At 36.3% G+C, this 24606-nt stretch overlaps 2 protein-coding genes across 3 annotated transcripts in view; one reads left to right on the top strand and one right to left on the bottom strand.

Annotated features, from left to right (window-relative positions):
- The window catches only part of LOC106054228 (adenosine 3'-phospho 5'-phosphosulfate transporter 1-like), a 34279-nt gene extending 15811 nt beyond the window's left edge, over positions 1-18468 (bottom strand). The window contains exon 1 of one of the 2 annotated variants that reach the window (XM_056024371.1): positions 18102-18468. The gene's annotated coding sequence lies outside the window, so the exon portion shown is untranslated. Of the gene's footprint in view, positions 1-9055; positions 9266-18101 lie in introns of those variants that run through there. The other variant, XM_056024372.1, reaches the window with a different exon arrangement.
- A 378-nt stretch (positions 18469-18846) lies between these two features.
- LOC106078088 (proteasome subunit alpha type-6-like) lies at positions 18847-24241 on the top strand. Its single transcript, XM_013238836.2, has 7 exons — positions 18847-19062; positions 20229-20323; positions 20463-20544; positions 21099-21254; positions 22000-22178; positions 22499-22593; positions 23642-24241. Exons 1-7 carry the CDS (start codon positions 18987-18989, stop codon positions 23697-23699), a joined length of 741 nt encoding a protein of 246 aa, XP_013094290.1. The 5' UTR covers positions 18847-18986; the 3' UTR covers positions 23700-24241.
- The last annotated feature ends 365 nt before the right edge of the window (positions 24242-24606 follow it).

Genomic DNA, 24606 nt, shown 5'->3' with positions numbered 1-24606 from the left:
ACGCCGCTGTATAACACAAGACTGTTCTTCTCAAGGGGAGTCCACGCCGCTGTATAACACAAGACTGTATTTCTCAAGTGGAGTCCACACCGCTGTATAACACAAGACTGTACTTCTCAAGGAGAGTCCACGCCGCTGTATAACACAAGACTGTACTTCTCAAGGAGAGTCCACGCCGCTGTATAACACAAGACTGTTCTTCTCAAGGAGAGTCCACGCCGCTGTATAACACAAGACTGTACTTCTCAAGGAGAGTCCACGCCGCTGTATAACACAAGACTGTACTTCTCAAGGAGAGTCCACGCCGCTGTATAACACAAGACTGTACTTCTCAAGTGGAGTCCACGCCGCTGTATAACACAAGACTGTACTTCTCAAGGAGAGTCCACGCCGCTGTATAACACAAGACTGTATTTCTCAAGTGGAGTCCACGCCGCTGTATAACACAAGACTGTACTTCTCAAGGAGAGTCCACGCCGCTGTATAACACAAGACTGTACTTCTCAAGTGGAGTCCACGCCGCTGTATAACACAAGACTGTACTTCTCAAGGAGAGTCCACGCCGCTGTATAACACAAGACTGTACTTCTCAAGGAGAGTCCACGCCGCTGTATAACACAAGACTGTACTTCTCAAGGAGAGTCCACGCCGATGTATAACACAAGACTGTATTTCTCAAGTGGAGTCCACACCGCTGTATAACACAAGACTGTACTTCTCAAAGAGAATCCACGCCGCTGTATAACACAAGACTGTTCTTCTCAAGGGGAGTCCACGCCGCTGTATAACACAAGACTGTATTTCTCAAGTGGAGTCCACACCGCTGTATAACACAAGACTGTACTTCTCAAGGAGAGTCCACGCCGCTGTATAACACAAGACTGTACTTCTCAAGGAGAGTCCACGCCGCTGTATAACACAAGACTGTACTTCTCAAGGAGAGTCCACGCCGCTGTATAACACAAGACTGTACTTCTCAAGTGGAGTCCACGCCGCTGTATAACACAAGACTGTTCTTCTCAAGGAGAGTCCACGCCGCTGTATAACACAAGACTGTACTTCTCAAGGAGAGTCCACGCCGCTGTATAACACAAGACTGTACTTCTCAAGTGGAGTCCACGCCGCTGTATAACACAAGACTGTACTTCTCAAGTGGAGTCCACGCCGCTGTATAACAGAGGGCTTTTCATAAGTAAATTAAATATTAGTTAAAATTAGATTTGACTGTTTTTGCTTGCCGCCTTCTCCAGGCTTTTAATCGCCTTGGGATTAGAACGTCTGTCCGTCACGCTTGGCTAAAATCTAAAAGCGCTTTTGAAAATGTTCACCATTTTTTTTTAATGAAATCTCGACAAACAAGAAAATAAAACAAAAATTCAAATCTAACTGAACACACGAGGTGATTGAGTCGTTTTCAAGAGTTGTATATAGAACAAAGGGAGGGAATGAAACCCTTCCCTAACTTTTCCGTAACATTTTTCTTTCCCTTTGTAGTAAAAAAAAAAAAACTGAACAAAAAATGCACTGCCCTATAGAATTCAATAAACGAGAATTGTAACTTGAATTAACGGAATCAGTTTGATAACATAGCGAAAAGTACATGCAACAATGATTAAAGTGCACGACATTCCAGATTGAGGCGACATATTTGTGTTCTGTTTTCCGGATGACTGACTCTCAGAACTTTGAATCTTCAACCTTTCTGTGATATGTAGGTCCTGTATGTCATTTATGTGTCATGTATCCCATAGAACTGAAATTTTAAATACTTGCGATTGATGTGTGAAAGTGAGGCATCAAAAGAAAGAAAGAGAGAAAAAGAGAGAAAAAGAGACAGAGAGAGAGAGAGAGAGAGAGAGAGAGAGAGAGAGAGAGAGAGAGAGAGAGAGAGAGAGAGAGAGAGAGAGAGAGGCTCTTACGACTGAAGCTGTTAAGCCAGTAGTAAACAAAAGCTGTTTATTGAATACACTTGATACAGTCAGGCCAGATCATGCTACGGCGCTTCTCAAACTTACAACCCAAACAGTGAGACCAGATCAAGCTACATGACTTCTTTACTACCAACTTGTCACATTACTAAAGCACAGTGTGACATCTTTACTACCAACTTGTCACATTACTAAAGCACAATGTGACATCTTTACTACCAACTTGTCACATTACTAAAGCACAATGACTTCTTTACTACCAACTTGTCACATTACTAAAGCACAATGTGACATCTTTACTACCAACTTGTCACATTACTAAAGCACAATGTGACATCTTTACTACCAACTTGTCACATTACTAAAGCACAATAAGACTTCTTTACAGCCAACTTGTCACATTACTAAAGCACAATGACTTCTTTACTGCCAACTTGTCACATTACTAAAGCACAATATGACTTCTTTACAGCCAACTTGTCACATTACTAAAGCACAATATGACTTCTTTACAGCCAACTTGTCACATTACTAAAGCACAATATGACTTCTTTACTACCAACTTGTCACATTACTAAAGCACAATGACTTCTTTACTACCAATTTGTCATATTACTAAAGCACAATGACTTCTTTACTACCAACTTGTCACATTACTAAAGCACAATATGACATCTTTACTACCAACTTGTCACATTACTAAAGCACAATATGACTTCTTTACTACCAATTTGTCACATTACTAAAGCACAATATGACTTCTCTACTACCAACTTGTCACATTACTAAAGCACAATGACTTCTTTACTGCCAACTTGTCACATTACTAAAGCACAATGACTTCTCTACTGCCAACTTGTCACATTACTAAAGCACAATGACTTCTTTACTGCCAACTTGTCACATTACTAAAGCACAATGACTTCTCTACTGCCAACTTGTCACATTACTTAAGCACAATGACTTCTTTACAACCAACTTGTCACATTACTAAAGCACAATATGACATCTTTACAACCAACTTGTCACATTACTAAAGCACAATATGACTTCTTTACAACCAACTTGTCACATTACTAAAGCACAATGACTTCTTTACAACCAACTTGTCACATTACTAAAGCACAATGACTTCTCTACAACCAACTTGTCACATTACTAAAGCACAATGACTTCTTTACAACCAACTTGTCACATTACTAAAGCACAATGACTTCTTTACTACCAACTTGTCACATTACTAAAGCACAATGTGACATCTTTACAACCAACTTGTCACATTACTAAAGCACAATGTGACATCTTTACAACCAACTTGTCACATTACTAAAGCACAATGACTTCTTTACTACCAACTTGTCACATTACTAAAGCACAATGACTTCTTTACAACCAACTTGTCACATTACTAAAGCACAATATGACATCTTTACAACCAACTTGTCACATTACTAAAGCACAATGTGACATCTTTACAACCAACTTGTCACATTACTAAAGCACAATGTGACATCTTTACAACCAACTTGTCACATTACTAAAGCACAATGACTTCTCTACTACCAACTTGTCATATTACTAAAGCACAATATGACATCTTTACAACCAACTTGTCACATTACTAAAGCACAATGACTTCTTTACTACCAACTTGTCACATTACTAAAGCACAATATGACATCTTTACTACCAACTTGTCACATTACTAAAGCACAATGTGACATCTTTACTGCCAACTTGTCACATTACTAAAGCACAATGACTTCTTTACAACCAACTTGTCACATTACTAAAGCACAATGACTTCTTTACTACCAACTTGTCACATTACTAAAGCACAATATGACTTCTTTACTACCAACTTGTCACATTACTAAAGCACAATGACTTCTTTACTACCAACTTGTCACATTACTAAAGCACAATGACTTCTTTACAACCAACTTGTCACATTACTAAAGCACAATATGACTTCTTTACAACCAACTTGTCACATTACTAAAGCACAATGACTTCTTTACTACCAACTTGTCACATTACTAAAGCACAATATGACTTCTTTACTACCAACTTGTCACATTACTAAAGCACAATGACTTCTTTACTACCAACTTGTCACATTACTAAAGCACAATGACTTCTTTACAACCAACTTGTCACATTACTAAAGCACAATATGACTTCTTTACAACCAACTTGTCACATTACTAAAGCACAATGACTTCTTTACTACCAACTTGTCACATTACTAAAGCACAATATGACATCTTTACTACCAACTTGTCACATTACTAAAGCACAATGTGACATCTTTACTGCCAACTTGTCACATTACTAAAGCACAATGACTTCTTTACAACCAACTTGTCACATTACTAAAGCACAATGACTTCTTTACTACCAACTTGTCACATTACTAAAGCACAATATGACTTCTTTACTACCAACTTGTCACATTACTAAAGCACAATGACTTCTTTACTACCAACTTGTCACATTACTAAAGCACAATGACTTCTTTACAACCAACTTGTCACATTACTAAAGCACAATATGACTTCTTTACTACCAACTTGTCACATTACTAAAGCACAATGACTTCTCTACTGCCAACTTGTCACGTTACTAAAGCACAATGACTTCTTTACTGCCAACTTGTCACATTACTAAAGCACAATGACTTCTCTACTGCCAACTTGTCACATTACTAAAGCACAATGACTTCTTTACAACTAACTTGTCACATTACTAAAGCACAATATGACATCTTTACAACCAACTTGTCACATTACTAAAGCACAATATGACTTCTTTACAACCAACTTGTCACATTACTAAAGCACAATGACTTCTTTACAACCAACTTGTCACATTACTAAAGCACAATGTGACATCTTTACAGCCAACTTGTCACATTACTAAAGCACAATGTGACATCTTTACAACCAACTTGTCACATTACTAAAGCACAATATGACTTCTTTACTACCAACTTGTCACATTACTAAAGCACAATATGACTTCTTTACTACCAACTTGTCACATTACTAAAGCACAATGACTTCTTTACTGCCAACTTGTCACATTACTAAAGCACAATGACTTCTCTACTGCCAACTTGTCACATTACTTAAGCACAATGACTTCTTTACAACCAACTTGTCACATTACTAAAGCACAATGACTTCTCTACAACCAACTTGTCACATTACTAAAGCACAATGACTTCTTTACAACCAACTTGTCACATTACTAAAGCACAATGACTTCTTTACTACCAACTTGTCACATTACTAAAGCACAATGTGACATCTTTACAACCAACTTGTCACATTACTAAAGCACAATGTGACATCTTTACAACCAACTTGTCACATTACTAAAGCACAATGACTTCTTTACTACCAACTTGTCACATTACTAAAGCACAATGACTTCTTTACAACCAACTTGTCACATTACTAAAGCACAATATGACATCTTTACAACCAACTTGTCACATTACTAAAGCACAATGTGACATCTTTACAACCAACTTGTCACATTACTAAAGCACAATGTGACATCTTTACAACCAACTTGTCACATTACTAAAGCACAATGACTTCTCTACTACCAACTTGTCATATTACTAAAGCACAATATGACATCTTTACAACCAACTTGTCACATTACTAAAGCACAATGACTTCTTTACTACCAACTTGTCACATTACTAAAGCACAATATGACATCTTTACTACCAACTTGTCACATTACTAAAGCACAATGTGACATCTTTACTGCCAACTTGTCACATTACTAAAGCACAATGACTTCTTTACAACCAACTTGTCACATTACTAAAGCACAATGACTTCTTTACTACCAACTTGTCACATTACTAAAGCACAATATGACTTCTTTACTACCAACTTGTCACATTACTAAAGCACAATGACTTCTTTACTACCAACTTGTCACATTACTAAAGCACAATGACTTCTTTACAACCAACTTGTCACATTACTAAAGCACAATATGACTTCTTTACAACCAACTTGTCACATTACTAAAGCACAATGACTTCTTTACTACCAACTTGTCACATTACTAAAGCACAATATGACTTCTTTACTACCAACTTGTCACATTACTAAAGCACAATGACTTCTTTACTACCAACTTGTCACATTACTAAAGCACAATGACTTCTTTACAACCAACTTGTCACATTACTAAAGCACAATATGACTTCTTTACAACCAACTTGTCACATTACTAAAGCACAATGACTTCTTTACTACCAACTTGTCACATTACTAAAGCACAATATGACATCTTTACTACCAACTTGTCACATTACTAAAGCACAATGTGACATCTTTACTGCCAACTTGTCACATTACTAAAGCACAATGACTTCTTTACAACCAACTTGTCACATTACTAAAGCACAATGACTTCTTTACTACCAACTTGTCACATTACTAAAGCACAATATGACTTCTTTACTACCAACTTGTCACATTACTAAAGCACAATGACTTCTTTACTACCAACTTGTCACATTACTAAAGCACAATGACTTCTTTACAACCAACTTGTCACATTACTAAAGCACAATATGACTTCTTTACTACCAACTTGTCACATTACTAAAGCACAATGACTTCTCTACTGCCAACTTGTCACGTTACTAAAGCACAATGACTTCTTTACTGCCAACTTGTCACATTACTAAAGCACAATGACTTCTCTACTGCCAACTTGTCACATTACTAAAGCACAATGACTTCTTTACAACTAACTTGTCACATTACTAAAGCACAATATGACATCTTTACAACCAACTTGTCACATTACTAAAGCACAATATGACTTCTTTACAACCAACTTGTCACATTACTAAAGCACAATGACTTCTTTACAACCAACTTGTCACATTACTAAAGCACAATGTGACATCTTTACAGCCAACTTGTCACATTACTAAAGCACAATGTGACATCTTTACAACCAACTTGTCACATTACTAAAGCACAATATGACTTCTTTACAACCAACTTGTCACATTACTAAAGCACAATGACTTCTTTACAACCAACTTGTCACATTACTAAAGCACAATGTGACATCTTTACAGCCAACTTGTCACATTACTAAAGCACAATGTGACATCTTTACTACCAACTTGTCACATTACTAAAGCACAACATGACTTCTCTACAACCAACTTGTCACATTACTAAAGCACAATGTGACTTCTTTACAACCAACTTGTCACATTACTAAAGCACAATGACTTCTTTACAACCAACTTGTCACATAAACATGTCCGCTGATTAGATAAGCTTACCAGTTTGAGAAACATTGGGCCTTTAATTGTTCGAGTTTTATGTCACACGCGTTTAAAATGCAATAAATGTTATGTTTATTCAATAGTGTGAGATGTAGTGCAACTAAAAATAAAATAAATTATGGCTTTTATATAGCTCTACTTTCATGCATATAGCATACTCAGAGCGCTTTGGTCCAATCTCATTTGTGGACCAGTGGGTGGAGGGGGTATCTAGGAGAAGGTTTTTCCGTTCTGCCTTAAGGCGCTCAGTAACCGCTACTTTGCCCGAGTCGGGTGTCGAACCTCGAGCCCCCTTCATAGGTAGCCAAGCCAAGCCAATCCAAGTTCAAGCGCACTTAGCCTCTCGTAAACTACATATTAAGTACTTTAAATAAGAGCTAACTGTTTAGTCTCTAGTAGTGTACAAATACAAACCTGAAGTGAACTTGACCGAGGTATCCCTAAAAACACAGTAACTATAACAGCAAAGAAGATTTAAAAAAAAAAAAGAAGACACAAATCATTCAATTTTAGAACCTCGGATTACGTCAACGGTAAGAGGCCGAGTATTTGTTAGGTTTATCTGGGGATTAATCAGAAATGCACAGAAGGCGGTTCTAGTAAAAAAACAAAACAACGAATCACAATTTTTAGGTGAGCTCATTTCTTCTCCTTCGTTCTCGTTATTATGTTGGAGGGTTCAGATAAATAGACCAATATCTGAGATGAACTGTTGTGGGTTCAGATAAATAGACCAATATCTGAGATAACCTGTTGGGGGTTCAGATAAATAGACCAATATCTGAGATAACCTGTTGGGGGTTCAGATAAATAGACCAATATCTGAGATGAACTGTTGGGAGTTCAGATAAATAGACCAATATCTGAGATGAACTGTTGGGAGTTCAGATAAATAGACCAATATCTGAGATGAACTGTTGGAAGGTTCAGATAAATAGACCAATATCTGAGATGAACTGTTGGGGGTTCAGATAAATAGACCAATATCTGAGATGAACTGTTGGGGGTTCAGATAAATAGACCAATATCTGAGATGAACTGCGCAGTGGTTTCCAGATACGGCAGCTCTCCATATAGTTTTCTTTCTATTGGGAGGTTTTGGGGCCAGTGTCTTACTAGGGCCTTTTGATGAAGAGTGCAGTTTTGAACGACATGTTCGGCACTCTCTCTGTTGACACTCCACATGGGCAGATTTCACTGGCCCCAATTTTCAGCTTCCGGTACATATGTTGTCTCATTCTGTTGTATCCGGTTCTGAGGCGAACAATGAGATGTTGGTCATGCCGGGATAGCTTACAATAGGGCGTCGTCTTCTTGTGATTCAGATGAGAGCTTGCCCATTTCTCGTTTATTCTATTCCCTTTTACTTCATTTCTTCCGGATAGAGGGTTCGATTGTGCATTCGTCATCCCACGCCTGGCAAGTGTGTCCCCCGCCTTTTTCATTTCCTTGTTTCAATATGTGCTGGGATTTATCCGATGAGCTTGTGTTCAGACGAGGTGCCAATCACATTGCCATTATTATTAATTGCCACGAGCTCAGAGACCAAGCCCTCGAGCAGGACGAAATAAATTAACATTACAGCAAATAAATTAACGCGGTGCACGATCGCCCCGTGCTTGTGACCTAATTTAAGCCCAGAAAGATCGTACGTTAGTCTATCCAAATAATATAAATAACCAGACTGTATACAATATAGATCTGGTAGATAATTAGAAATCTAATGTAGTATTATCTATACTTTTAATAGTTATCTAAAAAGAAAAAAAAATGTACAGCTACTGACCGTGATAAAACCGCCGCCAACTGGTCTTGAGTAATGCGATGCTTCACGCAGCCACCCGTGCTAACTATTGACATTTCGCGTCCAATGCAGACACACCGTGTCGCCTAATTAGTGAATGGATTAAACAAAAAAACTCACACATCTGTCACTCAGGCAGTAAGACTAGCCCGCTAAACAACAGGGAATGTGTGGGTATACAGGCAGAGAAATAGAATAATGGATGAAAGAATGAAGTGATGAACATAAATGCAAACTGACCTATATAATGTCTACTCGCACTTCTAATCAAGAAGTCTACACATATTTCTAATCAAGAACTGTCAAAAATAGTTTTAATCAAGAAGTGTACAAATATTTCTAATCAAGAAGTGTACAAATATTTCTAATCAAGCAGTGTACAAATATTTCTAATCAAGAAGTGTACAAATATTTCTAATCAGAAATGTAGAAATATTTCTAATCAAGAAGTGCACAAATATTTCTAATAAAGAAGTGTACACATATTTCTAATCCAGAAGTGCACAAATATTTCTAATAAAGAAGTGTACACATATTTCTAATCAAGAACTGTCAAAAATAGTTTTAATCAAGAAGTGTACAAATATTTCTAATCAAGCAGTGTACAAATATTTCTAATCAAGCAGTGTACAAATATTTCTAATCAAGAACTGTACAAATATTTCTAATCAGAAATGTAGAAATATTTCTAATCAAGAAGTGCACAAATATTTCTAATAAAGAAGTGTACACATATTTCTAATCAAGAAGTGCACAAATATTTCTAATAAAGAAGTGTACACATATTTCTAATCTAGAAGTGTACAAATATTTCTAATCTAGAAGTGACACACATTTCTAATATGGAAGTGTACAAATATTTCTAATGAAGAGGTGTACACATATTTCTAATCTAAAATTGTACAAATATTTCTAATGAAGAGGTGTACAAATATTTCTAATCTAAAATTGTACAAATATTTCTAATCACGAAGTGTACAAACATTTCTACTTCAAGAGGCTTAAAAATAGTTTTAGTCTAGAAATGTGCCAAGTGAATAGACACCAATATGGCTGTCATGACGCAATCATGCGTTGTACGCTTCACACTTTTTCTTTGACACTAGCTGTAAGCAATACGAGTTGGCTTATTCCCCTTGACTCAATGTAAAATCTATTGCCTATGGCCGACCTAAACAAACGGGTCAAAGTAATGATGTCAAAGGAATTCAGAAAACGACCGGAGACAGAAACTAGTCACCATCATCTGGAGGGCAGCTCAAGAAAAGAAACTCAAACAGCTACTGAGAAAATTGCGCCAGACAGAACCCAAATGAATGTGCAAAGCCGCTTTAGACGCCTTACGGTCTAACTCGTTTAGATCTACAAAAAAAAAAGTTTGTCTGTTTTACTGTGGTGTAACTGCTGCACAGAGTTGAAGATAATCTACTTCCTAGTCCAAACCTCCCACAGGACGACGGGGGATGGGAGCGGGCAGGGTTTGAACCCGGGACCATCGATACACCCAAAACGACAGTCCAGCGCGCAAACCAGGCAGCCGTTTGAAGCTAGTGGTCTTCGCTCCTTTGAGAATTAAGTCTTGGGTCAAAACATAATGGTATAGTCTCTGTACATTTCGTCTCATCTTAATTTTTAAAAAAATGTTTAATAAACCCAAGCATATTTTTCTAAAGTAATAAACAAAATTAGTTGTGGAGGTTTCTTTGAGAGGCTTTAGCGGCTGTTCTTTCTGCAGTGACTTAAACCTGGGCCTGGCGGTAAACAACTGTGCCAATACGTTACCAATGTTCTAAACATCAGACGTTTAAAACGAAATGAACCGATTTTAAAGAAGTGTGTTGCTCAACGCCATGTTGTCGTTGTCGCAATATGTTGCAGCAATATGTTGTCGCAATATGTTGCAGCAAGATGTTGTCTTCATGTGTTCATTGCCGAAAACCTGCTCACATTTCACTCAGGGAAAGATAATCCCATTCCATGAATGACCGAATTAAGGCATTCACTGTTGAATATTTTAACATAATCAGACAATACAACAAGACGAAATATACAAAACTAGTCGACCGGCGGCGTAGCATACGGCGCAATTTTGCAGGGTCGGCCTTGCGCAGTGGGCCCCGCACTTGTATAGGATCCGCGCTAATTCTAGGTGTATATATTATTATTTTAAACCATTTTATAACTTATAACAGATTTCCCGCGGCCTCCTGTCGATTTACCAGGAGCTCCTGGAAATCTCCTGATATTGCAAAATAAACAAAAAGTCCTGGGAAAATCCGGAAATTTTTTAAATTAGAAAACTCATACAAATCTCCTGAAATATATAGACAAAAATTGTCATTTTGGGGTGTCATTCAATATGGTAAAGGTCAATCCTCCGCGCGATAAAAAAAACGGCATTATGCAATATCCATAATTGTGGAATCTAGTGTAAGAAGCTTCTCGCGCCTCAAATTAATGAAGAATTACAGAGTTTGTCTACGATGTAATGATGAGAGAAGTTACAGAGTCTGTCTACGGTGTAATGACGAGAGAAGTTACAGAGTTTGACTACGGTGTAATGATGAGAGAAGTTACAGAGTTTGTCTACGGTGTAATGATGAGAGAAGTTACAGAGTCTTTCTACGGTGTAATGATGAGAGAAGTTACAGAGTCTGTCTACGGTGTAATGATGAGAGAAGTTACAGAGTTTGACTACAGTGTAATGATGAGAGAAGTTACAGAGTCTGTCTACGGTGTAATGATGAGAGAAGTTACAGAGTCTGTCTACGGTGTAATGATGAGAGAAGTTACAGAGTCTGTCTACGGTGTAATGATGAGAGAAGTTACAGAGTTTGTCTACGGTGTAATGATGAGAGAAGTTACAGAGTCTGTCTACGGTGTAATGATTAGAGAAGTTACAGAGTCTGTCTACGGTGTAATACAGCTTAAGATCAGTGAGAAATGAAATCAAACTTTCACAGAACTGTCTTACCTACGTCTGCTGAACCAAATGCATTTCAATACAGATTAACATCCGTGTATTCTCGAGCTGCTTAGCATATCAACACACACGAGAACATTGTAGGCATAGAAGATGTTCCAAAGTGTGTCATGACACACGTGTCTGCTGTAGTGAGCACGAGTGTCGATGTGTTGTGACAATGAAACGTTTTATCTGAGTTAACAAGGTTCCAGCACAACAAAGAATGAGTCAATGGTTGAATACAATGTTACCTTGCACTCGAGTAACTTGGTTTTCCAATTTACTATGTTAAGATTTAAGTCCAATGTACTTTGGAAAGACCTCATTCCAGTGTACTTTGGTCAGTCTGTGTTCCAGTTTACTTTGGTCAGTCTGTGTTCCAGTTTACTTTGGTCAGTCTGCGTTCCAGTTTACTTTGGTAAGTCTGTGTTCCAGTTTACTTTGGTCAGTCTGTGTTCCAGTTTACTTTGGTAAGTCTGTGTTCCAGTTTACTTTGGTCAGTCTGTGTTCCAGTTTACTTTGGTCAGTCTGTGTTCCAGTTTACTTTGGTCAGTCTGCGTTCCAGTTTACTTTGGTCAGTCTGCGTTCCAGTTTACTTTGGTCAGTCTGCGTTCCAGTTTACTTTGGTCAGTCTGCGTTCCAGTTTACTTTGGTCAGTCTGCGATCCAGTTTACTTTGGTCAGTCTGCGTTCCAGTTTACTTTGGTCAGTCTGCGTTCCAGTTTACTTTGGTCAGTCTGCATTCCAGTTTACTTTGGTCAGTCTGCGTTCCAGTTTACTTTGGTCAGTCTGTGTTCCAGTTTACTTTGGTCAGTCTGCGTTCCAGTTTACTTTGGTCAGTCTGTGTTCCAGTTTACTTTGGTCAGTCTGTGTTCCAGTATACTTTGGTCAGTCTGCGTTCCAGTTTACTTTGGTCAGTCTGTGTTCCAGTTTACTTTGGTCAGTCTGTGTTCCAGTTTACTTTGGTCAGTCTGCGTTCCAGTTTACTTTGGTCAGTCTGCGTTCCAGTTTACTTTGGTCAGTCTGCGATCCAGTTTACTTTGGTCAGTCTGCGTTCCAGTTTACTTTGGTCAGTCTGGGTTCCAGTTTACTTTGGTCAGTCTGCGTTCCAGTTTACTTTGGTCAGTCTGCGTTCCAGTTTACTTTGGTCAGTCTGGGTTCCAGTTTACTTTGGTCAGTCTGCGTTCCAGTTTACTTTGGTCAGTCTGCGTTCCAGTTTACTTTGGTCAGTCTGGGTTCCAGTTTACTTTGGTCAGTCTGCGTTCCAGTTTACTTTGGTCAGTCTGTGTTCCAGTTTACTTTGGTCAGTCTGTGTTCCAGTTTACTTTGGTCAGTCTGTGTTCCAGTTTACTTTGGTCAGTCTGTGTTCCAGTTTACTTTGGTCAGTCTGCGTTCCAGTTTACTTTGGTCAGTCTGTGTTCCAGTTTACTTTGGTCAGTCTGTGTTCCAGTTTACTTTGGTCAGCATGCTATAAGCCTGAAAAAAGCGCTATATTAAAGCTATAATAATAATAATAATCATTCTCCTGGTCTCTGTCGACTGACAAACAATCTTTTTTTAAGGAACTGTTAAGGAAATAATTTTCTTTGTTTTTCAGTTTGAGCTTCATCTTAAGACTGTATCGTCTACTTAGTCACGTGATAATATTGATAAAACAACGAAAAAAAACTGTCTCGTGATAGCCATTAAGTATTAAAAATTAGATCGTAATTTGAATAGAAGAGATAGAGAATAGCGTGGCTAAATGTTGTTTGATTACGATTGGTGAATGAGGTCCATTGGATACAAGAATGTAAAAAGAAAAAAAAAAAACTAGAGCAAAAGAAAGGAATGTTACAATAGACACAATCTACCCTTGTGTAACCAGCTTTTCAAAGCGAAGATCGGACTTCATAAATACGAGATTGTGTTCATCTTCGACCCACAAAGGAAGAGCTTGTAAGATGGAAATCTGTTCACCAAACGCACGGTACTAGTGGGGTCAAACCTCGTCCACAAAACTTGGTCGTTAAAAAGAAAAACACCACTATATCAAGTACAGCTGGGTGGATTGAGACGCTCAAGTGTGTCGCTGTGTGTTTATTTAATTTTTTAAAACTATTTGTCGTCGGGTTAATCTGATGTACTTAGTCGAACAGAATAGTTAGAATAAGATTGCGTCACATCCTAGTATTAGCATTAACAATCCTCACATGACCTAATTGGCAAGTTTAAAAAACAATCTCAGCATTCACGGGGGGGGGGGGGGGGGGTCAAACTCGAAACAGAATCACGAGAAAACTTTTTCCACTCAACCAAACTGGGGCCTTTATCAGATATGTCTAAAACTTCCAAACGTCATACTGTTGTTTATCAATCTGTTTTCAAATTAGAATAAAATGTAAATCCACAGATCCAAAACTACAACTGATCTGAACCCCCCCCCCCCCACTTCCAGGCCGCTCCCTAAGTACCCCCAAATCGACGCCCCCCAAAGCATACTAGAAGACTATTACTCCCCCCCCCTTCCAGGCCGCTCCCTAAGTACCCCCAAATCGACGCCCCCCAAAGCATACTAGAAGACTATTACTCCCCCCCCCCTTCCAGGCCGCTCTCTAAGTACCCCCAAATCGACTCCCCCCAAAGCATACTAGAAGACTATTACTCCCCCCCTTCCAGGCCGCTCCCTAAGTACCCCCAAATCGACGCCCCCCAAAGCATACTAGAAGACGATTATTCGCCCCCCCCCTGCAGGCCACTCCCTAAGTACCCCCAAATCGACGCCCCCCAAAGCATACTAGAAGACTATTACTCCCCCCCCCTCTTCCAGGCCGCTCCCTAAGTACCCCCAAATCGACGCCCCCCAAAGCATACTAGAAGACTATTACTCCCACCCCCTCTTCCAGGCCGCTCCCTAAGTACCCCCAAATAGACGCCCCCCAAAGCATACTAGATGACTATTACTACAAAGCTTTGAGCCAATAAAGTTTATTTGACTTGAGTTTTACCAATCGATTAAGAGACTAGATATCCAATACTTCAGCAAGACCATTCAAGTCAACTCGGGCTAGCCATATGTGACCTTAAACTATCATAAAACTGACACGTTATAAACCTTGTATCGCCTTGGGGCAGTTCATATCGTACTCGGCTATAGCAAATGAAGGTTCATTTGATCCAAGGATGTCGACTGGATGTAATCACTTGGCTCAGTTTGCCCTCGTTGTCTAACACTTTGCACAAGGTTAAAAGATTTACATAAAGAACAAAAAAGCTTGTAAAAGTTTGTAGTCGTCTGCTGATTTGTGATATGAGGATTTGCATCGCATGGGGAATGAAGACTTTTAAAACCACAGTGTAGCAGCTGCTATCATAACAAGTAGATGGTGAATCTTTTAACGAGAGAGGTTGATTAGATCAGCGGAGTTAGACTGACCAAGAGAGAGGTTGATTAGATCAGCGGAGTTAGACTGACCAAGAGAGAGGTTGATTAGATCAGCGGAGTTAGACTGACCAAGAGAGAGGTTGATTAGGTCAGCGGAGTTAGACTGACCAAGAGAGAGGTTGATTAGATCAGCGGAGTTAGACTGACCAAGAGAGAGGTTGATTAGATCGACGGAGTTAGACTGACCAAGAGAGAGGTTGATTAGATCAGCGGAGTTAGACTGACCAAGAGAGAGGTTGATTAGATCAGCGGAGTTAGAAAGACCAAGAGAGAGGTTGATTAGATCAGCGGAGTTAGAAAGACCAAGAGAGAGGTTGATTAGATCAGCGGAGTTAGACTGACCAAGAGAGAGGTTGATTAGATCAGCGGAATTAGAAAGACCAAGAGAGAGGTTGATTAGCTCAGCGGAGTTAGACTGACCAAGAGAGAGGTTGATTAGCTCAGCGGAGTTAGACTGACCAAGAGAGAAGTTGATTAGATCAGCGGAGTTAGACTGACCAAGAGAGAGGTTGATTAGATCAGCGGAGTTAGACTGACCAAGAGAGAGGTTGATTAGATCAGCGGAGTTAGACTGACCAAATTATTTGTCCATGCAACAGCATCCTCAGTTTATTGCAAAATTCCTATCATCCTTAATTACATGATCGACAATAATTAATAATCAAGATATCTAAAATTATCAATTATCACATTAGCAACAAACACTGCTTATCATAATATCCACAACCATCGGGTATCATCATATCCACAACCAAAAGGAATCATAATATCTACAGTCATTGAGTATTCATGGTAATAAATTATCATAATATCAATAATCATCAAGTATCATATTATCAACAATCAAGTATCCATTGAGCATAATAATATCCACAATCATTGAGTATCATAATATTCACAATCATTGAGTATCATAATATCCACAATGATCAAGAATCATTATATCTACAATCATTGAGTGTCATAATATCCACCAATCATTGATTATCATGATATCCACAATCATCAAGCATCATGGTAATCACAATTGAGTATCATAATAATACAATCATCGAGAATCATAATAATCACAATTATCGAGTATCATAATAACCCCAATCATTGCTTTACAACATTCACAATCATTGATTATTACTATTATGAGTAATAGAGAATGAGACCAAGCTAATGTCACCAGTCAAGTCGAGCTTCCATTGAAACAAACTTTAGAATCCTATAGGATATATACCATCTATAGGCATAGAGCAGCAGTACACAGATTAGCAGACAACTGCATAGAATCTAGACAGAACAATTTATCAATTAAACAATATATATATACTGACAGTTTCAAAAGAATTAAAATAATTCTAAAATTAGGAATCTCACTGGAGCATAACTTTCTACTGCGTTATGTGCCTATAAACAAAAACTAAACTGGAAAAAGCCCTCCACACACAAACTTGAGACTTTTAACATTTACAGCTCATAATACTTAGGTCAGCAATTATCAAGATGTGGCACTACATCCCCTGGGGGTTGTGGGGTGTGTCAACAAGGGGGGTGCAAAGAGTCTCTTGTTCATATATAGTTTGAGTATATAGGATATATAGGATCAATAAAGTAGTTTTCAGGGTTTAGGTTTCTGGTAACCCTCGAGTGTCCTACTTGATCTATAAATTCAATGTTTCTAACATTATAAGAATGAATTATTGTTTATTATGAACCTATTAAGCTTATTCCCAACCAGCAATGGTTAGACATTGCACTAACATATATATTTAAATAAAGTAAAATATTTCAAACTTTTGAGGATTGATTGCTTATGATTGTTTGGTGACAATTTCAAAGGCTACATATAATCCTTTGTTTTTCATGACATCTAACAGAAGTAAAAGTAAACTATAATGATATAGTAAAATAACTATTCACTGCCAACTCTTAGAGATTTACTGTGATATTATATTTGATTTTATAGAATGACTTTAGTCTAGACTCTAGAATTAATATAATAAATGAAGATCTATATTATAATATATTCAATATAGATCAAGCATCTAATATTTAGAACACTTAGAGTTTAGAGTCAGAATAGAGCAGAGGTTCTCAAACTTTTTTTTACCCATGGACCCCAATATATAGTCAAAACTTGCCCACAGACCCCTAAGTGCAAAAGCTACATAAATTTGGAATATGTTTTTGTCACCAGAATTTATAGTACCATTGTTTAAACATTGGTAAAATCATTGGTTGAAGGTTATGAATATTTCAATAAGTTGAATAATTTATAAGCTGCTCCTGTTTTAGTATCATTCATGGCTTCATCTGTGACTGGAATCCTCAGTTTGTCTATATTCAATAATCAGTCAGGAATATCCAAGTCAAAAATGTTTTCAAATCTTTAATTTAGGTGGTCATACAATACCTCGTAATAGACATATTAAACACTAAAACAGGAGAGGAGTGAGTTGATTCAAACAGATAATCATCATAAACTAGATCTAGACTCTAACTCTAGTTTTAAAAGAAGAACTTTTAATTGTATTCAATTTTCTTCTTTCTGCTGACCCATGGGGATTCACGTACCACAATTTGAATACATTGAAATAGACCGTATAATAGAGACTAGATCTATATTTAATTTTATATTATGTAACTTACCACACTGAGTGACTGACCAAGTCCCAAGCCAAAACTGCAAAAGGCTGACCAAGTGACAAGTCCAAGCCGTCCAAGGCAAGCAGATCTAAACTTGTTAGTAAGATATCAAAATGTAAATATATCCACTCATTAAAACAGTCTGAATACGCTAAGGTAAGGTTGAAACTGTATTATTTTTTATCACAACACTACTCTGTTCTAGGGAGTAGTCTAAAAGATACTGTAGTGTTTATGACCATTTTAGCGAATATAAACAAATCCATTTTGTTGCCAGGCTCTTTCTAGCGACAGAAAATAAAATGTATAGATCTAGATTTAGATAAAGATCACGAATCTAACTAAAAAGATTTAAAATGTCTACCATCGTATCAAAATAAAATTCTGAAAAAAAATCATGTAAAAACTAAATCTATTAGACCATATTGATTTAGAGTTGATTTAGATCTAGACTTCGAGATTTAATAAATTTGTTATTATAATCATATCTGGCATACTGTAAAAGCAAATTTATAACACTAATTTATCGTACGTAACAAAAAAAAAATAAATAAACAATAGTATATATTCAAAGGTGTTAGCAACTCCAGTACAACTGACAACAAATCTTTATAATTAGATTTTATACAGATCTTGATTCTAAATATATATCTAATTGTTTTAAAACATAGAGCTATTAAATCTAGATCTATTAGAGTCTATAACAATAGCAAGCTAGATATTTGGATCAACATTTTACATTGTTGAAAGAACATCTAAAAAATCGGAATCATTATGCTTCGGAAAGACTAGACCTGGATCTGTATATTTGTTGATTTTCATGTTGGATATCTAGCGTCTAGTTATATTTATTTACGAATAAACTGCAAATTAGATCACCATTAAGATATGTCACGAGGAAGCAGTGCTGGTTTCGATAGATTTATTACTATTTTCTCACCGGAGGGACGATTATATCAAGTTGGTAAGAGAAAGTTTGTAACTAGTCTACCTGTTTTCGATAGGCCATGAATAGACATTTTTACGATGTTATTATACAAATCTATTATTAGGTCTAGATGTACTATCTAGTCGATGTAGATTTTATGCAATAAATAATAATGATTCTGGCTGTTGACTAATCTAGAATAAGTCACATAAGTCTAAATTTTACTACCTATCAATGATCAAATCAATGCTTCACTGTGTCACAAGTGACAAGTCGTCACAAGTATTGAACTTGTAATCATTAAGATTTGAAATTTAAGTTCAATAGAAAAGTCAACTTTGAATCTAGCTTGTCTAGACTACTCTAGCTAGAGTCATTCATCTTTCATCTAGCTTTAACAGTTAAGCTTAAACTTAAGACTAAAGCTTAAGTTTAAGTCTAAGTCAAGACATGTTTAGAACAGAATTACAGATCTAGTGACAATCTAGTCTATAGAGTGAAAATATTCACTTTCACCAAATCATGCTAATAATAATAGTAATATTGAAAGTAATAGATCTAGACTCTAACTCTAGTAGTTAAGTAGTTTTTGACTGCTAAAGTTTTACTGCTCAATTTAGTCTCACGACTCAATACATGTGACTTGACTTTTGCCTATTGAGGCAATTGCTTGTCTACTCACTACTGGTCCAATGAGTCCAATTCTATGAAACCTCTTTCTGTTTCACTTCAAGACTAGTCTAAGTGACAATATCATCTTCCAGTCTATTGACTGAGGATTGACTGCTGGTCAATTTCTATTGGGCTCATGATAGCTTATTTCCAATCAGCAAGGGTTAGACATTGCATTAACTATTAACACAATAGTGTGACAATAGAGTACAACATTTCAAACAATTGAGGACTGATTGATCACAATTTTAAAAGCTACATACATTCCTTTGATTTTCATGATATCTAACAGAAGTAAAACAAAGCTAATCTATTTACTGCCAACTCTAAGCATTATTTATATTTGCAAAATAATCTAGATCCAATGAAAAAGTAGCTTCTTAGTTTGAACATTAGAATTGATCTTTTTTTTTTTTTTTTTTGTACATTTACATGTGCAGAATAAATATATTTAGAATAAAATAATAGTGCGTGCCAATTTTAGGACGACCATTATTGCAACAAATTATTTTTCTCCTGTTTTTTACCAGAATATGCGTTTAAAGCCATCAATCAAGGAGGACTAACGTCTGTTGCAGTTAGAGGAAAAGACAATGCTGTTGTTGTAACACAGAAGAAAGTCCCTGTATGTATTGGTTTTGTTTTCTTTGATTTTTTACAGCAGTGAACATATTACATTGAAACTTGCTATTTGACAGACAATACATGTACAAAAAATAATGTAGTGTTGTTGTAATTTTGTTCTATGAATGCTACTTCTTCAGGATAAGCTTTTGGACCCAGACACAGTGACACACCTTTACAAACTGACAGACACGATAGGCTGTGTTATGACTGGCATGATTGGTAAAGTATTTTTCCTTATTTCTATGTATCTCAAAAGTAATGAAGTTGAAATGATTCCATCTAGCTATTCAGCTCAATACCCCCAATTTATACATTAATTTTTTAAAAATTGTATGTATGAACAAATTTTGTTTGTTTAGCTTGTTTTGGAGTTTCTTTTAGAATTGAAGACTATTCTATAATCTAGCCTAAACCTCCTTTTGGTGGATGTTGACAGGTAGGGTTCAAACTCAGACAGTCCAGAGTACATACCACATGACTAGGCACTTATCCTGGTTGCACTTTCTTTTTTTTTTTGGTTTGATGAATATACTAAATACTAAAAGATCAACTCTGTAGTTGAAACCATTTATAAACTTCTATTCATTATATTTCTCTGGTTCAAAGATTATAGATATTGAAGTAGTATTTGCTTCAATTTGTTTGTTAGTGAAGCTATTTGTCTATGTTGTTATTTTATAATGTATGCCTTGTACATCATTTAGCTGATAGTAAGTCCCGAAGCTATTTGTCTATGTTGTTATTTTATAATGTATGCCTTGTACATCATTTAGCTGATAGTAAGTCCCAAGTTCTAAGAGCTCGCTATGAGGCAGCCAAATGGAAATACACTTATGGCTATGACATTCCTGTGGACATGTTGTGCAAGAGAATCGCTGACATTAACCAGGTGTACACACAGAGTGCTGAAATGAGACCACTCGGCTGTTGTGAGTACAAAATTTGTGCTGTTATTTTGTAGAACAGGCAAACCTAAAAGATAGAACAAAATGTAGTAACTCCAGTTGGCATGAAGAATGTCTTGACAAGTTATGTATTTTTTTTTATGTTAATTTTATGTATGAATGTTGTGTATTGTAGTTTTTTCTTTTACTTTCATGCACTTTTTAGAAGTCATGAAGTAGGTTTTCTGCACCATGTTAAAAACAACAACATTTTATGACATTCATTAATAGAAGATGATTATTTAGACAAATTGTCAATATATCCCAAGCGTACGATAAAATAGAGTTAATTATTCAGCAAATTTTATTTCAATTGCTGTCAAATGGATGTAACTATTCTGGAATACCATGTAATTAAAAGAAGTCATTTATTATCATCCAGTTTTGTATAGGAACTGTGAGTTTTAAAATATATTTAAAACTAAAACAAATAACTTTTAAACATTTTTTGGAAGATGTCATCCTCTCTCTCTCTCGCTCCCCCCTCCCCTGGCCATTTTTTTTATTCCTCATATTTTCCTGTAGCTCTGTCCTGTCGTTTTCAGTATTGTCTTTTAACTCTTTCTCTCTCTGCTTTTTTTTTTTTTTTAAATCTTTTTTATTTGAGATTGGAACTATTGAAGCCAAATGTGAGCACATGTGTCATTAACATGATTGCATAGTATAGATAAATTATTGTGTTCCAACAGTTAAGTCTTTAAAGTGAAATTAACTTAATCATGTTTGCCAGGTATGATACTGATTGGTTATGACCAAGAGACTGGACCAAATGTTTACAAAACAGATCCTGCTGGCTACTACTGCGGCTTCAAGGCCACAGCCGCTGGTGTGAAACAATTGGAAGCTAACAGCTTTCTAGAGAAAAAAATCAAGAAAAAGAATGAATTCACAGATAATGAAGCAGTAGAAGTAAGTACATATAAATCACTAAAACATTGATTGTTAAATCTAATTTAGCTTTCTGAAACTATTGCTTGAACTTAAAAAGATGTGTAACTTAAAATGAAGTGTACAATTTTAATCTGTTAATTAAGAATAAAATGGCTTGTAATGCTTTTAATTGTAGTGATTAGTACCAATCACTCATTGCTGGTTTATTTGTAGACAAAAATGTTTCTGTAGTTGTAAGGTTACATTTTTTTTTTTTTCTGCAACTGACTAAATTGCCTGTTTAGAATCAAACACTTTGTTTTTTGTTCATCACTGTGTGAACTTTTTTTTTCTTTCAGATTGCCATTACATGTCTATCTACTGTCTTATCTGCTGACTTCAAGGCATCTGAATTAGAAATAGGAATAGTTTCAAAAGATAACCCTCAATTTAGGTAAGAGAAAAACACATGAGAAACGTTGAAAGCTGTTCTGGATAATGTAGTTTTATTTTTTTTTTTATGCCTATTATAAATAATAATTTGGAAAACACTACAGGACTGATAACCAATGTTGAAACCTATTCTGGATAAATGATATTTATGCCATCTAGGAAAAAATTTTTCTAACCCTACACTGCTGGATGGATCAAAGCTAAGCATACTTAATTTACTTTATGTTTCAAGTTTATCATTTCTGTACCAATTGTGGTTTTACCGGGTGGGTCGCTAGCCCCGTACCAAGCCCTCCTCCTTTCTCACCCAGGCTTGGGACCAGCTGATGGCTAACGTTCTGCAATGAATTGTTGAGAACTTCAAAGAAACCACATAGGCTCACTTAGTCACCTGTACTTTTACTACATTATTTCTGTTCACCAACTCGCAATGTTAAAGTTACCCCTTTCAGGCCTATGGGAACAGATTATGTAAAGCTCATGTTTCTATGGCCTATGTCACTTGTCCAGCACAACAATCAGGCCTATGGGAACAGATGATGGTAAAGCTCATGTTTCTATGGCCTATGTCACTTGTCCAGCACACCAATCAACCTTCTTTTCTTCCCCAATGTGTGTCAAGTTCTCATTGGAGTTGGTTGACTCAGTGGTGTCCAGAAGTTCTAAATACTTGTCTTTACAGGGGTTCAAACTTGAATTTTAATTTGATAAACAAAAGACAACCATTTAAAGAAGCAATGGCATCTTTATTGGACACGATGAAGGCTTTTGTGAAATCATATTTTGTTAGCAGTGCTTTTAAATTTTCAGATTTTAGTGGTAGCGAAAAAAAAAAAAAAGATTTTCAATAGTTTGCTAAAAACTTTATCTTGAAAAAAAAAGTTTATATTATAGTTTGTCAAACCTTTGCTCATTATGTTATGCTGTTCCTATTTGTAAGGCAATAATTTCTAAATCATCTTTGTTATATCATGTAGAACTGATATCAGTCCAACTGTACAAACTATTTTAAAATGTAACAAGGTTTTCGTTTATTTTTTTTCCCTCAGAGTTTTAACAGACAATGAAACAGATGTTTACCTTGCATCCATTGCAGAAAAAGATTGATGATACAAAATTGATGCTTGTCTATGGAGTTATTCTCTAAACATTTTGTTGGTAGTTAATTTCTTTTCATTAAATATCTTGGTGAACTTTTATTTGAATACACCAGATTCAGAAATAGTTGTAATAATTTATGTCTGCAGACACATTGTGTCCAATTTGAAGTTACTTTCTCACACACACACTAAAATCTTATTACATTTTGATAATGTATGATGCTCTGCGTTTCAACTCTGGATGGTAAATATTTTAACAATATCTTGGTTATGATCTTAATAAGCCCTTTGAACCGTAAATATTTTTTAACGTCTTTTTTTGTTTTTCTCTACTGTGTGTTATATAATGATTATTTTTTGTTTAAATACTATCATTAACTGTTCTAATGATAGTTCAGTAACAACTGTTGAGTGTTATACATAAGTGTGGATGTGTCAGTACGTGAGGCAGGAATCACAAATAATAGAAGGCCTTCACCAAGGGCATGTTTTGTTTTACAATGTCATTAAATGAGAGCCAAGCATTCAGTTGGGGTTCTCAAAATCTCATCCGACCTTGTCACTTGTTTATTTGGCTTTTGTTCTGTCCAAACTTTCGTCTTTGAGAGTTGAATTTGTGTTTCTCGGTTAAAAGTTGTAATTGATCAAATATTTGTGTAACCAAAACCTTTAGCTATTCAATTTGTAGGCAGTCTTGAAAGTATAGCTAATGAAATGTTAATGTGTGATATCTGACTCAATTGAAATCTATTACTTAGTGTCAGACATGAATCATAGCATATTGTAAAGTCAGCCTGAGATGTCAAACCCATGCTTCCATTGGCACTATTCTTTCACATAACTCAATGTTCAAGTAAATGTGATGATTTAATTACTTAGCAACACTAATGGAAATCAAACAAGTTTAAATTTAC

This window comes from Biomphalaria glabrata, chromosome 3, assembly GCF_947242115.1.
Source record: "Biomphalaria glabrata chromosome 3, xgBioGlab47.1, whole genome shotgun sequence".
NCBI lineage: Eukaryota > Metazoa > Mollusca > Gastropoda > Planorbidae > Biomphalaria > Biomphalaria glabrata.
Note: the sequence above shows the minus strand (reverse complement) of the source record. Positions and strands in the feature narration are given on the sequence as shown.

Bases quoted from the DNA above. Each gene is read 5' to 3' on its own strand.
- LOC106078088 (XM_013238836.2), top strand. From the start codon at position 18,987: ATGTCACGAGGAAGCAGTGCTGGTTTCGATAGATTTATTACTATTTTC. The intron at 20,324-20,462 runs GTATGTATTGGT...CTACTTCTTCAG, and splicing joins TAACACAGAAGAAAGTCCCT to GATAAGCTTTTGGACCCAGA. The intron at 22,594-23,641 runs GTAAGAGAAAAA...TTTTTCCCTCAG, and splicing joins AAAGATAACCCTCAATTTAG to AGTTTTAACAGACAATGAAA.